Source organism: Xyrauchen texanus, chromosome 21 (genome assembly GCF_025860055.1).
Source record: "Xyrauchen texanus isolate HMW12.3.18 chromosome 21, RBS_HiC_50CHRs, whole genome shotgun sequence".
Taxonomy (NCBI): Eukaryota; Metazoa; Chordata; class Actinopteri; order Cypriniformes; family Catostomidae; genus Xyrauchen; species Xyrauchen texanus.
Genome location: NC_068296.1, coordinates 3,018,126 through 3,034,286, shown reverse-complemented (window position 1 = coordinate 3,034,286; position 16,161 = coordinate 3,018,126). Strand labels below are relative to the sequence as shown.

General features: G+C 39.2%; 1 protein-coding gene across 5 annotated transcripts in view; it reads right to left on the bottom strand.

The window, feature by feature from the left end:
- Positions 1-5,970: 5,970 nt before the first annotated feature.
- frmd4a (FERM domain containing 4A) overlaps positions 5,971-16,161 on the bottom strand; it is a 193,636-nt gene continuing 183,445 nt past the window's right edge. For all 5 annotated transcript variants that reach the window (XM_052151836.1, XM_052151835.1, XM_052151834.1 and 2 more), the window contains one exon: positions 5,971-11,829. In XM_052151836.1, the coding sequence (XP_052007796.1) occupies positions 11,724-11,829 (106 nt within the window). In that variant the 3' untranslated portion in view covers positions 5,971-11,723. The remainder of the gene's footprint in view (positions 11,830-16,161) is intronic.

Genomic DNA, 16,161 nt, shown 5'->3' with positions numbered 1-16,161 from the left:
GGTCTGATATTCTGATTGGTCAATGGCGCCATCTAGTGGTCTGATATTCTGATTGGTCAACGGCGCCATCTAGTGGTCTGATATTCTGATTGGTCAACGGCGCCATCTAGTGGTCTGATATTCTGATTTGTCAACGGCGCCATCTAGTGGTCTGATATTCTGATTGGTCAACGGCGCCATCTAGTGGTCTGATATTCTGATTGGTCAATGGCGCCATCTAGTGGTCTGATATTCTGATTGGCCAATGGCGCCATCTAGTGGTCTGATATTCTGATTGGTCAATGGCGCCATCTAGTGGTCTGATATTATGATTGGCCAATGGCGCCATCTAGTGGTCTGATATTCTGATTGGTCAATGGTGCCATCTAGTGGTCTGATATTCTGATTGGCCAATGGTGCCATCTAGTGGTCTGATATTCTGATTGGTCAATGGCGCCATCTAGTGGTCTGATATTCTGATTGGTCAATGGCGCCATCTAGTGGTCTGATATTCTGATTGGTCAATGGCGCCATCTAGTGGTCTGATATTCTTATTGGTCAATGGCGCCATCTAGTGGTCTGATATTATGATTGGCCAATGGCGCCATCTAGTGGTCTGATATTCTGATTGGTCAATGGCGCCATCTAGTGGTCTGATATTCTGATTGGTCAATGGCGCCATCTAGTGGTCTGATATTCTGATTGGTATATGGCGCCATCTAGTGGTCTGATATTCTGATTGGTCAATGGCGCCATCTAGTGGTCTGATATTCTTATTGGTCAATGGCGCCATCTAGTGGTCTGATATTATGATTGGCCAATGGCGCCATCTAGTGGTCTGATATTCTGATTGGTCAATGGCGCCATCTAGTGGTCTGATATTCTGATTGGCCAATGGCGCCATCTAGTGGTCTGATATTCTGATTGGTATATGGCGCCATCTAGTGGTCTGATATTCTGATTGGTCAATGGCGCCATCTAGTGGTCTGATATTCTTATTGGTCAATGGCGCCATCTAGTGGTCTGATATTATGATTGGCCAATGGCTCATCTAGTGGTCTGATATTCTGATTGGTCAATGGCTCATCTAGTGGTCTGATATTCTGATTGGTATATGGCTCATCTAGTGGTCTGATATTATGATTGGCCAATGGCTCATCTAGTGGTCTGATATTCTGATTGGTCAATGGCGCCATCTAGTGGTCTGATATTCTGATTGGTCAATGGCTCATCTAGTGGTCTGATATTCTGATTGGTCAATGGCTCATCTAGTGGTCTGATATTCTGTTTGGTCAATGGCGCCATCTAGTGGTCTGATATTCTGATTGGTCAATGGCGCCATCTAGTGGTCTGATATTCTTATTGGTCAATGGCGCCATCTAGTGGTCTGATATTATGATTGGCCAATGGCGCCATCTAGTGGTCTGATATTCTGATTGGTCAATGGCTCATCTAGTGGTCTGATATTCTGATTGGTCAATGGCTCATCTAGTGGTCTGATATTCTGATTGGTATATGGCGCCATCTAGTGGTCTGATATTCTGATTGGTCAATGGCTCATCTAGTGGTCTGATATTCTTATTGGTCAATGGCTCATCTAGTGGTCTGATATTATGATTGGCCAATGGCACCATCTAGTGGTCTGATATTCTGATTGGTCAATGGCGCCATCTAGTGGTCTGATATTCTGATTGGCCAATGGCGCCATCTAGTGGTCTGATATTCTGATTGGTATATGGCGCCATCTAGTGGTCTGATATTCTGATTGGTCAATGGCGCCATCTAGTGGTCTGATATTCTTATTGGTCATGGCGCCATCTAGTGGTCTGATATTATGATTGGCCAATGGCGCCATCTAGTGGTCTGATATTCTGATTGGTCAATGGCGCCATCTAGTGGTCTGATATTCTGATTGGTATATGGCGCCATCTAGTGGTCTGATATTATGATTGTTCAATGGCGCCATCTAGTGGTCTGATATTCTGATTGGTCAATGGCGCCATCTAGTGGTCTGATATTCTGATTGGCCAATGGCGCCATCTAGTGGTCTGATATTCTGATTGGCCAATGGCGCCATCTAGTGGTCTGATATTCTGATTGGTCAATGGCGCCATCTAGTGGTCTGATATTCTGATTGGTCAATGGCGCCATCTAGTGGTCTGATATTCTGATTGGCCAATGGCGCCATCTAGTGGTCTGATATTCTGATTGGTCAATGGCGCCATCTAGTGGTCTGATATTCTGATTGGTATATGGCGCCATCTAGTGGTCTGATATTATGATTGGCCAATGGCGCCATCTAGTGGTCTGATATTCTGATTGGTCAATGGCGCCATCTAGTGGTCTGATATTATGATTGGTCAATGGCGCCATCTAGTGGTCTGATATTCTGATTGGTCAATGGCGCCATCTAGTGGTCTGATATTCTGTTTGGTCAATGGCGCCATCTAGTGGTCTGATATTCTGATTGGTCAATGGCGCCATCAAGTGGTCTGATATTCTGATTGGTCAATGGCGCCATCTAGTGGTCTGATATTGCTCTGTAACAACCGCACCTTCACGTATCAGACCGGGTCTTTGCAAGCCATCTCTTCTTAATCTCGGATCTCTACAAGTAAGCTCATTTCAATGCAAGTCAATGTTGCATGCCCATTTATTTGTTTACTTGGCAAGTAGTCTTGTAATAGGCTGAATATGAGTCAGATGGCCATTTTCTCAAAATAAACACCAATAGAAAATTGATGCAAACAAGGTTCATTTCAGCTGTTCAGCTAATTTCTCATAAGTTCATGTTTATTTATTTGGTTAGTAGCCGTGTAATAAGTGGGATAATGTACCACCAGTCGGTTGATATTGCAAAAGAGAATGTCTTGGTTCGTGTATAAGTTGGAAAATTCTTGGAGATCATCTGTATGTTACTCTTTGTTTTCATGGTTATAAATCTAAATATTTGGTACTTATCGCGTCTGTGGTTGGTCTCTTTAAATGTCAGTGGGCAGTTCTTGAATATTCTCCAAAGTGGAACAGACTTTATGTACTGAGTCACAAGTCTGGCTACTCAAAACTATCCGGGTGCAACCTGCGGTTAAGCATTTTGATCAAAGAACAATTGTGATGATGCATAAATCATTTCTTGTGGGGCTCAAACAAGCATCTTCTTTAGCAGTTGTGCCATCTACAGCCTTTAGTGTGTACTTTGGCTTATAGCCAGTTGTGGACCTGCCAAATTCTTTCATTTCTCCAAAACAACTCCAAATGTCCTGACCCACCATGTTGAGGGTGACGCTCTTAAACTCTCTACAATGTCCCACAACATTCCTCAATGTTCACTCACAGCAGGGGAATGCCATTCATTCAGTGGCGAACATATTTCATTCAACAAAGCTTCGCCTGAGCTGCTTCACAGGAAGTTGAAGATTTCGACAAACACAGAATGTCTCTTGTTCACATTCCAGCTTCTTGTTCACATTCCAGCTTTTGGTTTTCCAATGTTGTGTTCCTGTTGCCGGGAGAGACCCCGAGCTATTGTCAAAGGCACAAACATCCGCTTGATGTCCAACACAAACGGCCTGTATGTGAGTCTTATTGACACCTCAGCAACCAGGAGAAAGAGGGAGGAGTTTACCAGAAATCTTTGTGTGTGCATAACTTGTAGTGTCCTAACACAGGAAGTGATCACAGAGGACTTGTGGGAATTTCATGTTTACTATCAGAGTAAAAAAAACAAAAAAAAAAAACAAATTCTGTCAACATTTGCTCACCCTCATGTTGTTCCAAACCGGCATGACTTCCTTTGTTCCGCATAACTCAAACATTGCTTCTCTTTTCTATGCAATGAAATAATGTCAATTTCCCAAAAAAGTGTTGTGTTTGTTTTGTGACATATTGTAACTTACAGCAGATGATCCAGATTCAAACGAGCCCAAACACAACATAATATGATGAGGAGATCTTGAAATATTCCTCATAGAGTGTACATGAAAAGATGATGCACAAAAGGGCTCAACACACATTGTGTGTGTGTGTGTGTGTGTGTGTGTGTGTGCAAAAGTCCGAGGACTTTGAGTATGTGCTCATCTAAAGGATTGGGACGCTCCTGAACAAGGAATTTTGTAATCTAATCCATTCATTTCCAATGGCCGGTCATTTTTGACCGGGAACACAATAAGTGTATTAAAGTGAAATTAAACCAAATAAAGAAAAAAAATGTGGCTGGGTCAAAATAACCAGATCACAACATAAGGGCTAAAGTAATCCAAATGACTTGTTTGATTCTTTAAAAAGAATCACTTCGGAAGACATGGATTAAACTACTGGAGTCTTATGGATTACTTTTATACTGCCTTTATGTGCTTTTTGGAGCATAACAAATTTGGCCTACAGAGCTAAAATAATCTTTTAAAAATCATAATTTGTGTTTTGCAGAAGAAAGGAAGTCATACTCATCTGGGATGGCATGAGAGTGAGTAAATGATGGGAGAATTTCTATCTCTTTAAAGTGATAGCTCAGCCAGAATTTAATATTCTGTCATCATTTCTCTACCCTCATGTTGTTCCAAACCAGTGAGGATTTGTATTATGTGGAGCACAAAATATGTTAGACAGAATGTTAGGGACTGACAGTCTCAGTCACCATTCACTTTCAATATATACAGTATATATATATGAAAACATTCACTGAAAGTAAATAGTGACTCAGGCAAACATTCTGTCTAATATCTCCTTATTGTGTTGCATGGGAGAAAGAAAGTCATACGGGTTTGGAACAACTTGATGATGAATGATGATAGAATTTCCATTAATAATAATAATAATTCTATAATACATGTTCAATGTGTATTATGTAGTGTTACTCACTACTTAAATACTCTTTTAATTGGATACTTTCTTACTCAAGTAATTATATATGTTAGTACTTTTACTTCTACTTGAGTAATTATGTTTTTGAAGTAATTTTACTTTTACTTGAGTACCGTTTTTGGCTACCCTACCCATCTCTGCCCACTGGGAATGCTTTAAAAGGATAGTTCACCCAAAATGTGACTTTCTTTCTTCTGCAGAACACAAACGAAGATTTTTAGAAGAATGTCTCAACTCTGTCGGTCCATACAATGCAAGTGAATGGTAACCAGAACTTTTGAAGCTCCAAAAATCACATAAAGGCAGCATATAAGTAATCCAAACAACTCCAGTGGTTCAATCCATGTCTCCTGAAGCGATGCAATCGCTTTGGGTGAGAAACAGATCGATATTTAAATCCTTTTTAACCTTTAATCTTCACTTTTACTTTCAGAATGTGAAAGTGAAAGTGGAGATTTATAGTACAAATTACTTAACTATTGATCTGTTTCTCATCCACACCTATCATATCACTTCTGAGGACATGGATTGAACAACTGGATTACTTTTATGCTGCTTTTTTTGGAGCTTGAAAGGTCTTACATTGTCCGGACCTACAGAGCTGAGATATTCTTTTGAAAACCTTAATTTGTGTTCAGCAGAAGAATGTAAGTCACACACATCTGGGATGGCATGACGGCGAGGAAATGATGAGAGAATTGTAATATTTGGGTGAACCGTCCCTTTAAGGGGAAGTCAATCTTTGACCAAAGCAAGACAATTTTCTGGCTTTTCTACTGCCATTAATAATGATACGTGTTTACTATGACATTGACATATCCATGAGAAGTATTCAGATTTAGCAATTCAGATTTCACTTTCATGTACTTGTTGTATCAATCACAGGGTGTGATTGTCAGGATCACCTGCGGCTCATTTCATTACATGCACGAACACAATTCACGAAGGTGACATGCGGAAGAATTTCAATTAGTCTTTCAAGGAAACGGATCATCACCTTCATCCACCTGCAGCTATGTTGCGTTATGAATAATGATACTTATGCATTAACTTTTGCACATATCCACTCGATCACATTTGGCACACACTGAGGCGATTTCAGTCGAAAAACAAATGCACTAAAATTCACACTTTAGTTGAAAGAACATTCAGCAATAATTTATTTCAGAATCTCAAGAACCAACACATTTCTCATCTGGAAAATTCAGTATCAGTTGCCAACAACACAGTTTTTGAAAAATTTTATTATACAAATTCTTAATAGAAAAAAAAAAAGAATAAATTAACTGTGGAATTTGGTTACATTTATCCCGCCCAACAATTCCACTTCGTTTTTTTTTCCCTACAACACCATTTGAATTGTGTCCGGCGGTTATGTCTGAAACGAACTCATGAAACATGCTCTATTGTCAAGATGAAGTGATAGACACGGTTTAGTAACTAACATCCTTCATTTTGCATGACTGGTATTAAAACTACTGACAACATTAGGAAACGTCTACAGCTGGGACATGAAAGCAGTAACCGGTCTTCCTGTAGCACCTGAACGTGTCGTTACTGCTTCCCAGCATTTAGTGAAAACGCGGACAGAAATAAAACGGATACTGATTTATAAAAATCATTAAACGTATGGTCAATGTTCAACTTTTAAAAGAACCTAGTCAAGGTTTCCATAGTCCTGCCTATAAATGTTGATAAATGTGTTAGTTGTTTTTTTTTTTATATATAAAAAGATTTACGGTTTCGAGTACAGGTAGACAAGAGAGGCGAGTTCACGTTGGTCTACGAGGGTACAGGGAGGTACGAGGGTCTGAGCGACCTCTAAATGCACGAGTGTGTGGTGTTTTATTACGGTACGGGCTGTTTTGAGACCATGTTTTCGTTTTAACATCAAGTAGCACGGTGTGTGCTGAGCATGCACGCAAAGGGCGTTGAACGATCTATTTTAGGACAGATACAAAATTTAGAAAAGAGGCCGTTTATGGTGCGGGGATCTTCGATTTGGGGACAAATGATGCTGTTTGGGATCTATTTTAACCTGTTATGAATGACAGTTATAGTTGCTTATTATTATATTAATGCACAAACTATTGACTACAACTTTTGGAAGGTGAGAATTAACGGCAAAGGGTGTGCTTTCAGCTACCGGTTTCTTAAAGTACTTTGTCTGTACACGGTTTTCGTATCTTGTGAGTGTGTAATAAATGTGGTCTTAAACTTTATGGCTTGAGATGTTTTTCCTCGATAGAGGGGCACCCGTGGTTTCAGTCAGGGCTCGGCCTGGGATTTTACATAGCAACTGGCCCAAAGGTTCGTGGGCCTTTTCTGCATATTGCGGCGCCGTTTTGTGGTCCGTTCTGTATAACGCGGCGGCTCAATTTAGCTTATCACGGCCCATTTTTGTCCCACTGGCCAGCTCGGTTCTCCCAATGGCCAAAACCGCCCCTGATTGGCCCCAAACTGCGTCGGCCCACCGGGAAAATGCCCGCTATGCCAGATTACCAGTCCAGCCCTGGTTTCGGTTCAGAGGCTTTTCTGCTTTTAAAACGAAGCACCTATCGTATTTCTCGTCACATTCTGGAAATGCTGTTCTCCTGAAATCCTTCACAGGTCAGAGGTAACATCCTTCAGACTGAAATATTAAAGGGATAGTTCACCCAAAAATACGATTCACTTTTATTGTATGGGGAAACAAAAGACGGGTATCACTTTAATTTAAGTGTCCACAATAATGCACTAGTTAAGCATGAATAAGTTATTAATTAATGCATAATTAAATGTAGAGTAAGGATATTTTACCCATAATTTCCAACTAATTAAATATCTTATTTCTGTGTTGAAAGTTATGCAATTAATGCTCCATTTCAGATATTAATACATGTCATATATTAAGCCAGTAATTAAGGCTAAATAGCACTAATAAATGATTCAAATCGTCTATTAAAGACAAGTCGACCCCCAGTTCTAAAGCGAAAATTTTCCAATTTAAGTTAAAGGTTTGTTTGACATATATAAGGTGCTATTTAGGTTTATTTAAGTAACAGTAATTATTATTAAGACTAATTATTGGTTTCACTAAAGAATTCCCAATGGAACGCCCAATTCCCAGTGCGCTCCAAGTACTCGTGGTGGCGTAGTGACTCGCCTCAATCCGGGTGGCGGAGGACGGTATTTTCAGAAACTTTATTTATTTCGATTGAAGCGTGTGCAAAACAAACCCATAACTTGAGTAGGTTCAACTTTCACTTTAGAGCAGGGGGTCAATTTGTTATTAATTTACTAGTAACGGCAATATTAATTAGCTTTCATTACTGGCTTAAAATGGTTTAGTAAACGTTATACGATATCTGAAATTGAGCATTAATTGTATTACTTTCTATGCAAAATAAGACGTTTAATAAGTTGTAAATGATGGGTGAAATAGCCTTAATCTACATTTAATTCATCATTAATTACTGTCTTATTCACGCTTAACTAGTGCATTATTGTAGACCTTTAAATTAAAGTGTTTCATGCAATGAAAGTGAATGGTGACTGGGGGTTGAACTATCCTTTTTAAAGTCTGTGTGCCACTTTGTGTTGTGCTCATCTGACTTGAATGTTTTAGTTGTAATATAGTTGTCTCCTGAATATTAAACACAGACAAACATAAAAGCATGACACCTATAAGGCCAGGAGTGTTTTGTGTTTGATGCTGCATTCCATTCAACTCAAACTTGGAATTTCAAACTTCCTCCTTGGGAAAAGTGCAATGGAACGCCACTCGAAGTTGGACTTCCAACTTGGAAACTTGGATTTCGCCAAGATGCGGGTGCATGATGCCATGCAAACATGTTGGCACGCTGCAAAAAAATCGAATATTTTTGTCTCGCTTTCCAGAAAACGAAGCTTTTATTTAAAACAAGATAAATTTACTTGATAAACGAAATTATATGACATATTTTGTCTCTATTTTTCCCCAGAGAAATATATCAAAATTATTAGTAACATTTATGCTTATAACAAGACAGAATGGCCAATGGCGTAAACAAAAATTACATTAAATTAAAGTTAATTTTTTCTATTTTTCTTACCCCATTTGTCTCGTTTTAAGCATAAACTTCTCAACTTCTCAAGTCATTTTGTCTTGTTTTAAGGATGTTTCGATATTTTGACCAGAAAATAAGACAGACTTAGTGCAGATCACCCAGGTTGAAGCACGAAGTTAATGATAAATCTTCACGTTTATGTAAATAAAAGCACAAACGTTCCTGAATTACATGATGATAATTAAATTGCAGCAAACGTTTCCATTGATAGATGTGTGAAATACAGTAAACTATAGTCTCTGATAATTGTACAGCTGGATGCCAAACGCTAGCATTTATCCTTCGCGATGAGACGTCACATTGCTGATCTGTTTGCGTCATCTTCCGAGCATCGGGCAGTAATGCCTTTATGTTCGGAAATTGGGAATATCGACTTTGAATGGAACGCATCATTAGAGACAGCTTGACTGATGTCACAACACATTTACGGAGAAGGAATGTGGGGTTTGTAGTTTTTTGGGTTGTGACAGATTTGCATGCAGCGCGGGCGTACAGTGGGGCATTATGGGATGTACCGTAAATCTGTGTAAAGTACAGGCTCAGAGCAACATGGCGGCAAGTTACCGTTGTAGAAATGTACACTGGTTGCTGCTTGAGTGTTTATGCGGTATACAGTACTTCACAGATTGGTCATTTAACGTATCTGTTACATTATTACAGCTATGGCTTCTAAATTTGATCAAATGATAAATGGCCTGGACCACAACAAATGAAAAATTTTCAACATTACAGTACATACAGACAAAGACAACGTTTCCAAAGACCTCGGATGATTTACATCACCAAGACAATTTTGTTTTTGAAAGAAATTGATGCTTCTGTTGGCCGAGGATGCATTAAATTGATCCAAAATACCGGCACAAACATGTCAAATAAGTGTTTTATATATATTTTTATTTATTTTATATATATCAATGGGGCACCCCCGTTTTCAGCAGTCAACCTAATCCTTAAAGGTGCGTACACACTGCCAGGGACTTTGTCGCTGCAGGTCGCCAGTGGCTGGCGGTGAAGTCGCTAGTGGGTGTTCCCACTACTGGTTGCCTAGTAACGTTTATAAATGACATTCACGGATGCCACTCCTTTGCTGTTGACAGCGAATCTCTTTTCTTGCCACTAAAAACAAACATTTTGGAGGGAAAAGACTAAATATAAATGGAATCAGTACATAAAATGCTTTATATCAAAGATGAATGAGAAACAAGGCGTGCTGTTTGCCATAGCGGCTGTTTATCTGCGGCGAAAACGCAAACGCCGGTCTGTCTGGGTCCATAAAATCCCCGCGATTTCTGATACACCTTTCCACACAGTATTTTTCTTAAAAATGTCCTTGTACGTGGGAAGAGACATATCATAGAGCACTGGAACATTTCTAACAGCAAGAATTAGCCTTTCATCCATCAATCCGTTACTGCAGGAGCTGAGAGAGAGAGAGAGAGAGAGAGAGAGAGAGAGAGAGAGAGAGAGAGAAGGATCACGTGAGCTCTCCCGTCGTCTCTCCTATTGGCTGTCGCTTCCGTTAGTCCCTCCAAAGTTGAACTTTTCTCAACTTTGTCACGTAGCTGGACACGCCCACATCTAGCGCCAACGGTCGCGACAGCTCGTGTCGCCGGAAGTCGCTGTGCTCGCATTGAAAATGAATGGTATTGAGTCGCTGTCGCGCGCGACGTCGCTGGCAGTGTGTACGCACCTTAAGAGATCATCCTAATGTGCTCATCTGGCACTCAAGAAACATTTCTTTTTGTTATAACATTTGACACGGTTATGCAATTTCAGCCATTCACGAGACTTTCACGAGACTGAGCCATTGAATTAGCCACGCCCCCTCTTTCCAAAACCCTGCAGAAAGTTTAAAGAAAGGAGCTTATAATGAAATAGAAATAGTTATTTGTGACGATGTAAATGTCTACTGTGATTCTTCATCACTTTAATGCATCCTTAGTGAACAGAGGCATCAAACATGTCTTACAGCTATAAACTTTTGAACGGTTATCATAAAGGTCCATGGAGTGGACAGATACCAACAATGTTTTTGGGAATTACATGCATCGTTTCCTTGGAATCCTTTTAACAATGAGGACATTTTAGCGGTTAATCTTCAATTCCAGGGAGATTGGAGAAATGCTATCACCATTTAAATGCTCTTCTTTTCCACAAAATATTATCAGAAGGTAGGAGTGACTTATAGTTCATGGTCCAATCAGAAGGGAGGCTGTAGAATGAAGGCGGGGCTTGTGGTCATCTTCTTTTATCCGAACATAGAGATCAACAAAGAAGGTGGTTGACGACAAAGCAATACATCGGAAGGTGTTTTCGTGCATGACCGGCGTTGATTCTCTGACATCAGTGCAGAGTGACACACACGACAGCACGGGATGCGTGTCTATTTGAGCACGTGTGTGCGTGAGATGGGGTTTATTTATAGTACAACGCTCACACATACATGCGTACACGAGAAGTCTCTCGCATGCACGTTACTCCAGCGACGCATTTAACATTAAGGGTTCTTGTGCATACGCAGGAACTGGCTTCCAGCTAACTGGGTCAAAGTTCAAAGTCTGAGGGGGAAGGTCAGGAAAGGTCAAGCTCAGTTTAGTTCATTTAGACTCCTGTATTTCCATAGTTCATAAGCACAGTACCGCTGGGTATACAGAGAGGGAGTTAGACGGACAGGAAGTAGGTGAGGTGGTACTGGCTCCAGACATACAGGTTTTTATAAGTTGAGGTTCAGCCTATGGAAAGGCCTGCCTTCATATTTCTCTCTCTCTTAAAGAGAAAGGGATGAGGGATGAGGGATTAGACGAGTGTTCCCGGCTTTGCCTTCTCATGTCCGTACCATTGTACGTCCGCTATATCAGCACACAGGGGACTGCTCAGGAAACAACTATCGTTGAACGGCGATCTGAAATGAAAAACAGACTACAGTTTTGTAATTGTTTGACTTTTAATTGTTTGGTATATTAACAAAGTAGGGCTGGATGGTATGACGGTTTATTAAAAGGATCATTCTAACTCTAAACCCTTGGTAATATCACAGTAACACACCGCTTCTCGTGGATCATTGCTTAAATGTATATCAATGGGAGCTCAATTGTACGGAAGCCCTGAACTGCACTGTGAAAAAAAATTTTTTTAGGTAAACATTTTTTTAGGTGTCTTAGTGCTTTTCTAAACCTGTCCTACAAATAGGACAAATAATATAATATAAAAAATAATACACAAATTACTCAAAAAATATTTGTATAATATATATATATATATATATATATATATATATATATATATTTTTTTTCTTAGTGCTTTCCTAAACCTGTCCTACTATTTTTTTTAATGTCTCTCTCAAAAAAGTTCCTATAAAAAAAATGAAAAAATAAATAAATAAATAAAATATTTTTTATAATATAAATATATATATATATATTTTTTTTTTCTAAGTGCTTTCCTAAACCGGTCCTACAATTTTTTTTAATGTCTCTCTCAAAAAAGTTCCTATAAAAAATAAATAAATAAATAAATAAAATATTTTTATAATATAAATATATATATATATATATATATATATATATATATATATATATACATATTTTTTTTTTTCTAAGTGCTTTCCTAAACCTGTCCTACTATTTATTTTAATGTCTCTCTCAAAAAAAGTTCCTATAAAAAAATGAAAAAAAATAAAATAAATAAATATTTGAGAGATAGGAAAAAAATTGTATTTTATTTATATATTTTTTTAAAGATATTTGAGAAAAAATAGTTTTTTGGAGGGATTTTTTTTGTTGTTCTCAAATAATATTTTTTATTTATTTTTTAATATTTTCTTCAAATTATTTTATTTCTCATGTCTTGCCTCAACTTTTGTATTTATTTTTTATTCCTAACAATTAGCACGTGGTACCAAACTCGGCCACTATCAGATTTTTTTATTGTATTTTTTATTTGAGAGAAAAACGATACATTTTTTTCAGAGATAAGGCACCTAAAAAAACAAACAATTCACCTAGTGAAATATTTTTTTTCACAGTGCGGTTCAGGGCTTCTGTACAACTGAGAGCATTCGCGGCACCTCAAGAATAAATTAGACGTTCCCCCGTTTATTAAAAACAAAACAAAATGCGGTTACAGTGCGGGACTTACAGTGGAAGTGAACGGGGTCAGTCTGTATACATTAAAATACACATTGTTTCAAAAGTATACTCACAAGACGTAAACATTATACATGTGATAAAATCACGGATTAATCTGTGCTTGAGTATTTTACCGGATGACAGTGTTTATCTCATGACAACAAAGTTGTAATACTGGATATAACTTTACACAGATAAGTGTATAATATGTTAACATGGGGTAACCTCCTCATGGTCGCTATAAACTGGTTCTTGCTATCGGTGGGGCGTGTGGTGAGTTGTGCGTGGATGCCGTGGAGAATAGCGCGAAGCCTCCACACGCACTAGGTCTCCACGGTAATGCATTTAACAAGCCACGTGATAAGATGTGCGGATTGACGGTCTCAGACGCGGAGGCAACTGAGATTCCTCAGTTGAAACATTTGTTCAATTGACATGTACACATGTTTCATTGAATTTCCCGCAAATGACAATTATACATTAAACACGTTATCTTGACATAACATTACTCAGACCATTATATAATAGTTTGGTCATACCACTCATCCCTACAATAACTGAGAGTATAAATACAAGCATTTTAGATCATACTTTAAATGTTTGGATAGTCTTGTCTACATAAATATTGAAATAATTCCTTTTTTGTGTCTTAGTATGATTTCATGTATTGTATGCATGTTGTAGGAGGTTGTTGTCCTCCTGCCAGGCTGTTATTGGAAATAAGTATTGTGCTCTTATGTGACTTGCCTGGTTAAATAAAGGTGAAATGAAAATACAAATCAGGTTACAAGCTAAATTTAACACACAAGAAAATGACAACATAGCGCAATCAAAGAGGTGCAGGAGTGAAAAAGTGAGATACATGACATGCAGAGAGAGAGAGAGGGAGGGAGGGGGAGAGAGAGAGAGAGAGGGAGGGGGAGAGAGAGAGGGGGAGATAGAGAGAGAGAGGGGGAGATGGAGCGAGAGAGAGCAAGAGAGAGAGAGAGGGAGAGACAGAGAGAGGGAGGGAGAGAGAGAGAGGTGGAGATAGAGAGGGCGAGAGAGAGAGAGAGGGGGAGATGGAGCGAGAGAGAGGGGGAGATAGAGAGAGGGCGAGAGAGGGAGAGAGAGAGAGGGGGAGATAGAGAGTGAGAGAGAGATAGAGAGAGAGAGCAAGAGAGGAAGAGAGAGAGAGGGAGGTGGAGATAGAGAGAGAGAGAGAGAGGGCGAGAGAGAGGGGGAGATAGAGAGAGAGAGGGCGAGAGAGGGAGAGAGAGAGGGGGAGATAGAGAGAGAGAGGGCGAGAGAGGGGGAGATGGAGCGAGTGAGAGAGAGAGAGAGAGAGAGAGAGAGAGAGAGAGTACCTCTCTACTGGTCAGTGCTTTGGTGAGAGGAAGAGCGGTCTTCAGTAGGAGAACTTGCATCACTGCCCCGAGAAAACACACACACACAAACAAACACACACATTCAGGCAGAGGTGGGTTAGTGAGACAAAGAGAGAGAAAGAGGTTAGCGTTTGTGGGTAGCAGTGATCAGTTAATGTAAAGAGAGTTGTGTCATTTTGACACTGGGGTAGTTCTGTTACACACTATTAAAGTGAACAACACACACACAAAGCATTGGTCGAGTTAGGCGAACCTACAAACCAAAATAACGTTCTCCAATGAGTCCGAATTTAGACTGTCCTTTGAAATAACGTCACACTTGCATGCACAGGCTTTCACAAACCAAGGGCAGCAAAACAAAAAGATGACAATCATTTTATGTAGTTAAGTTGGTCAAAGTTTACAGCATGGAGAACTGTATATGCACCGACATGTTCATACACAGTGTGAATAAGCCTTAAGAGTGTCACAGAGGTGAAGAAATATTCATCATCACATGACATAATTGCAAACTGCAATTATTATCAGTTTGAGTCACCTAATAGAGTCACTGATGCTGCATATTATCTAACAAGATGCCATGCCCGTAATGAATGCTACTTGTATTTCTAGTTAGTGTCATACAGTGGCAAGAAAAAGTATGTGAACCCTTTGGAAGTACCTGCATTTATGTATAAATTTGTCTGAAAATCATCTGGTTTGATCTTGCTATTATTATGGTTATTATAATGAATCTGTTTTAAGTAATAACACACACAAATTATTGTATTGTTCTTGTATATATTGAGTACATCATTAAATGGAAAAAGTATGTGAACCCCTAGGATAATAACATCAACACAAGCTAATTAGAGTCAGGAGTTGACAAACCTGGCATCCAGTTAATGAAACGAGATTAGAGGTGTGTGTTAGAGCTACTTTGACTTTTTAAAGCACTCAAACGTTTTGTAAAGAAGCTGGGAAGGGTTACAAAGTTATCTCGAAGACCTTAGATATTCATCTGTCCACAGTTAGAGAAATTGTCTATGAATGGAGATGATTTAGTACTATAGGTACTCTCTCTAGAAGTGGCCGTCCAGCCAAGATGACTCAAAGGGCCGCAGAATGCTCAATGAGGTAGAAGTTTGATGATGCAGCAGGACAATGACTTGAATAAACATCGAAGAAAATCCACAACAGAATGGCTTCAGAAAAAGGAGTCTCCCAGTCAGAGCCCAGACCTTAACCCAATAGTGATGCTGTGGAATGACCTCAAGAGAGACGTTCACACCAGACGTCCTGAGAATATGTCTGAGCTGAAGCAGTTCTGTGAGGAAGAATGGTCCAGAATTTCCTCTGAACGTTGTGCAGGTCTAATCCGCAGCTACAGGACGCTTGGTTGAGGTTATTGCTGCCAAAGGAGGATCGACCAGTTATTAAATCCAAGGGTTCACATACTTTTTCCACAGCACTGTGAATGTTTAATGAGATATGTTCTATAAAGTAATGAAGGATTATAATTGTTTGTGTGTTTAAGCACATTGTCTTCGTCTATATGTGTGACTTTAATGAAAATGAGATCACATTTTATGACCAATTAATGCAGAAAACCAGCTAATTCCAACGGGTTCACATACTTTTTCCTGCCACTGTAACTATTATTAGCTCTAATGTCTACTATGGCATTATGTTTTTAGATTAGATAAACTAACCCAACTTTTAGCTCTAAACTATCTTTATAGTGCATCTACAGAACTACAG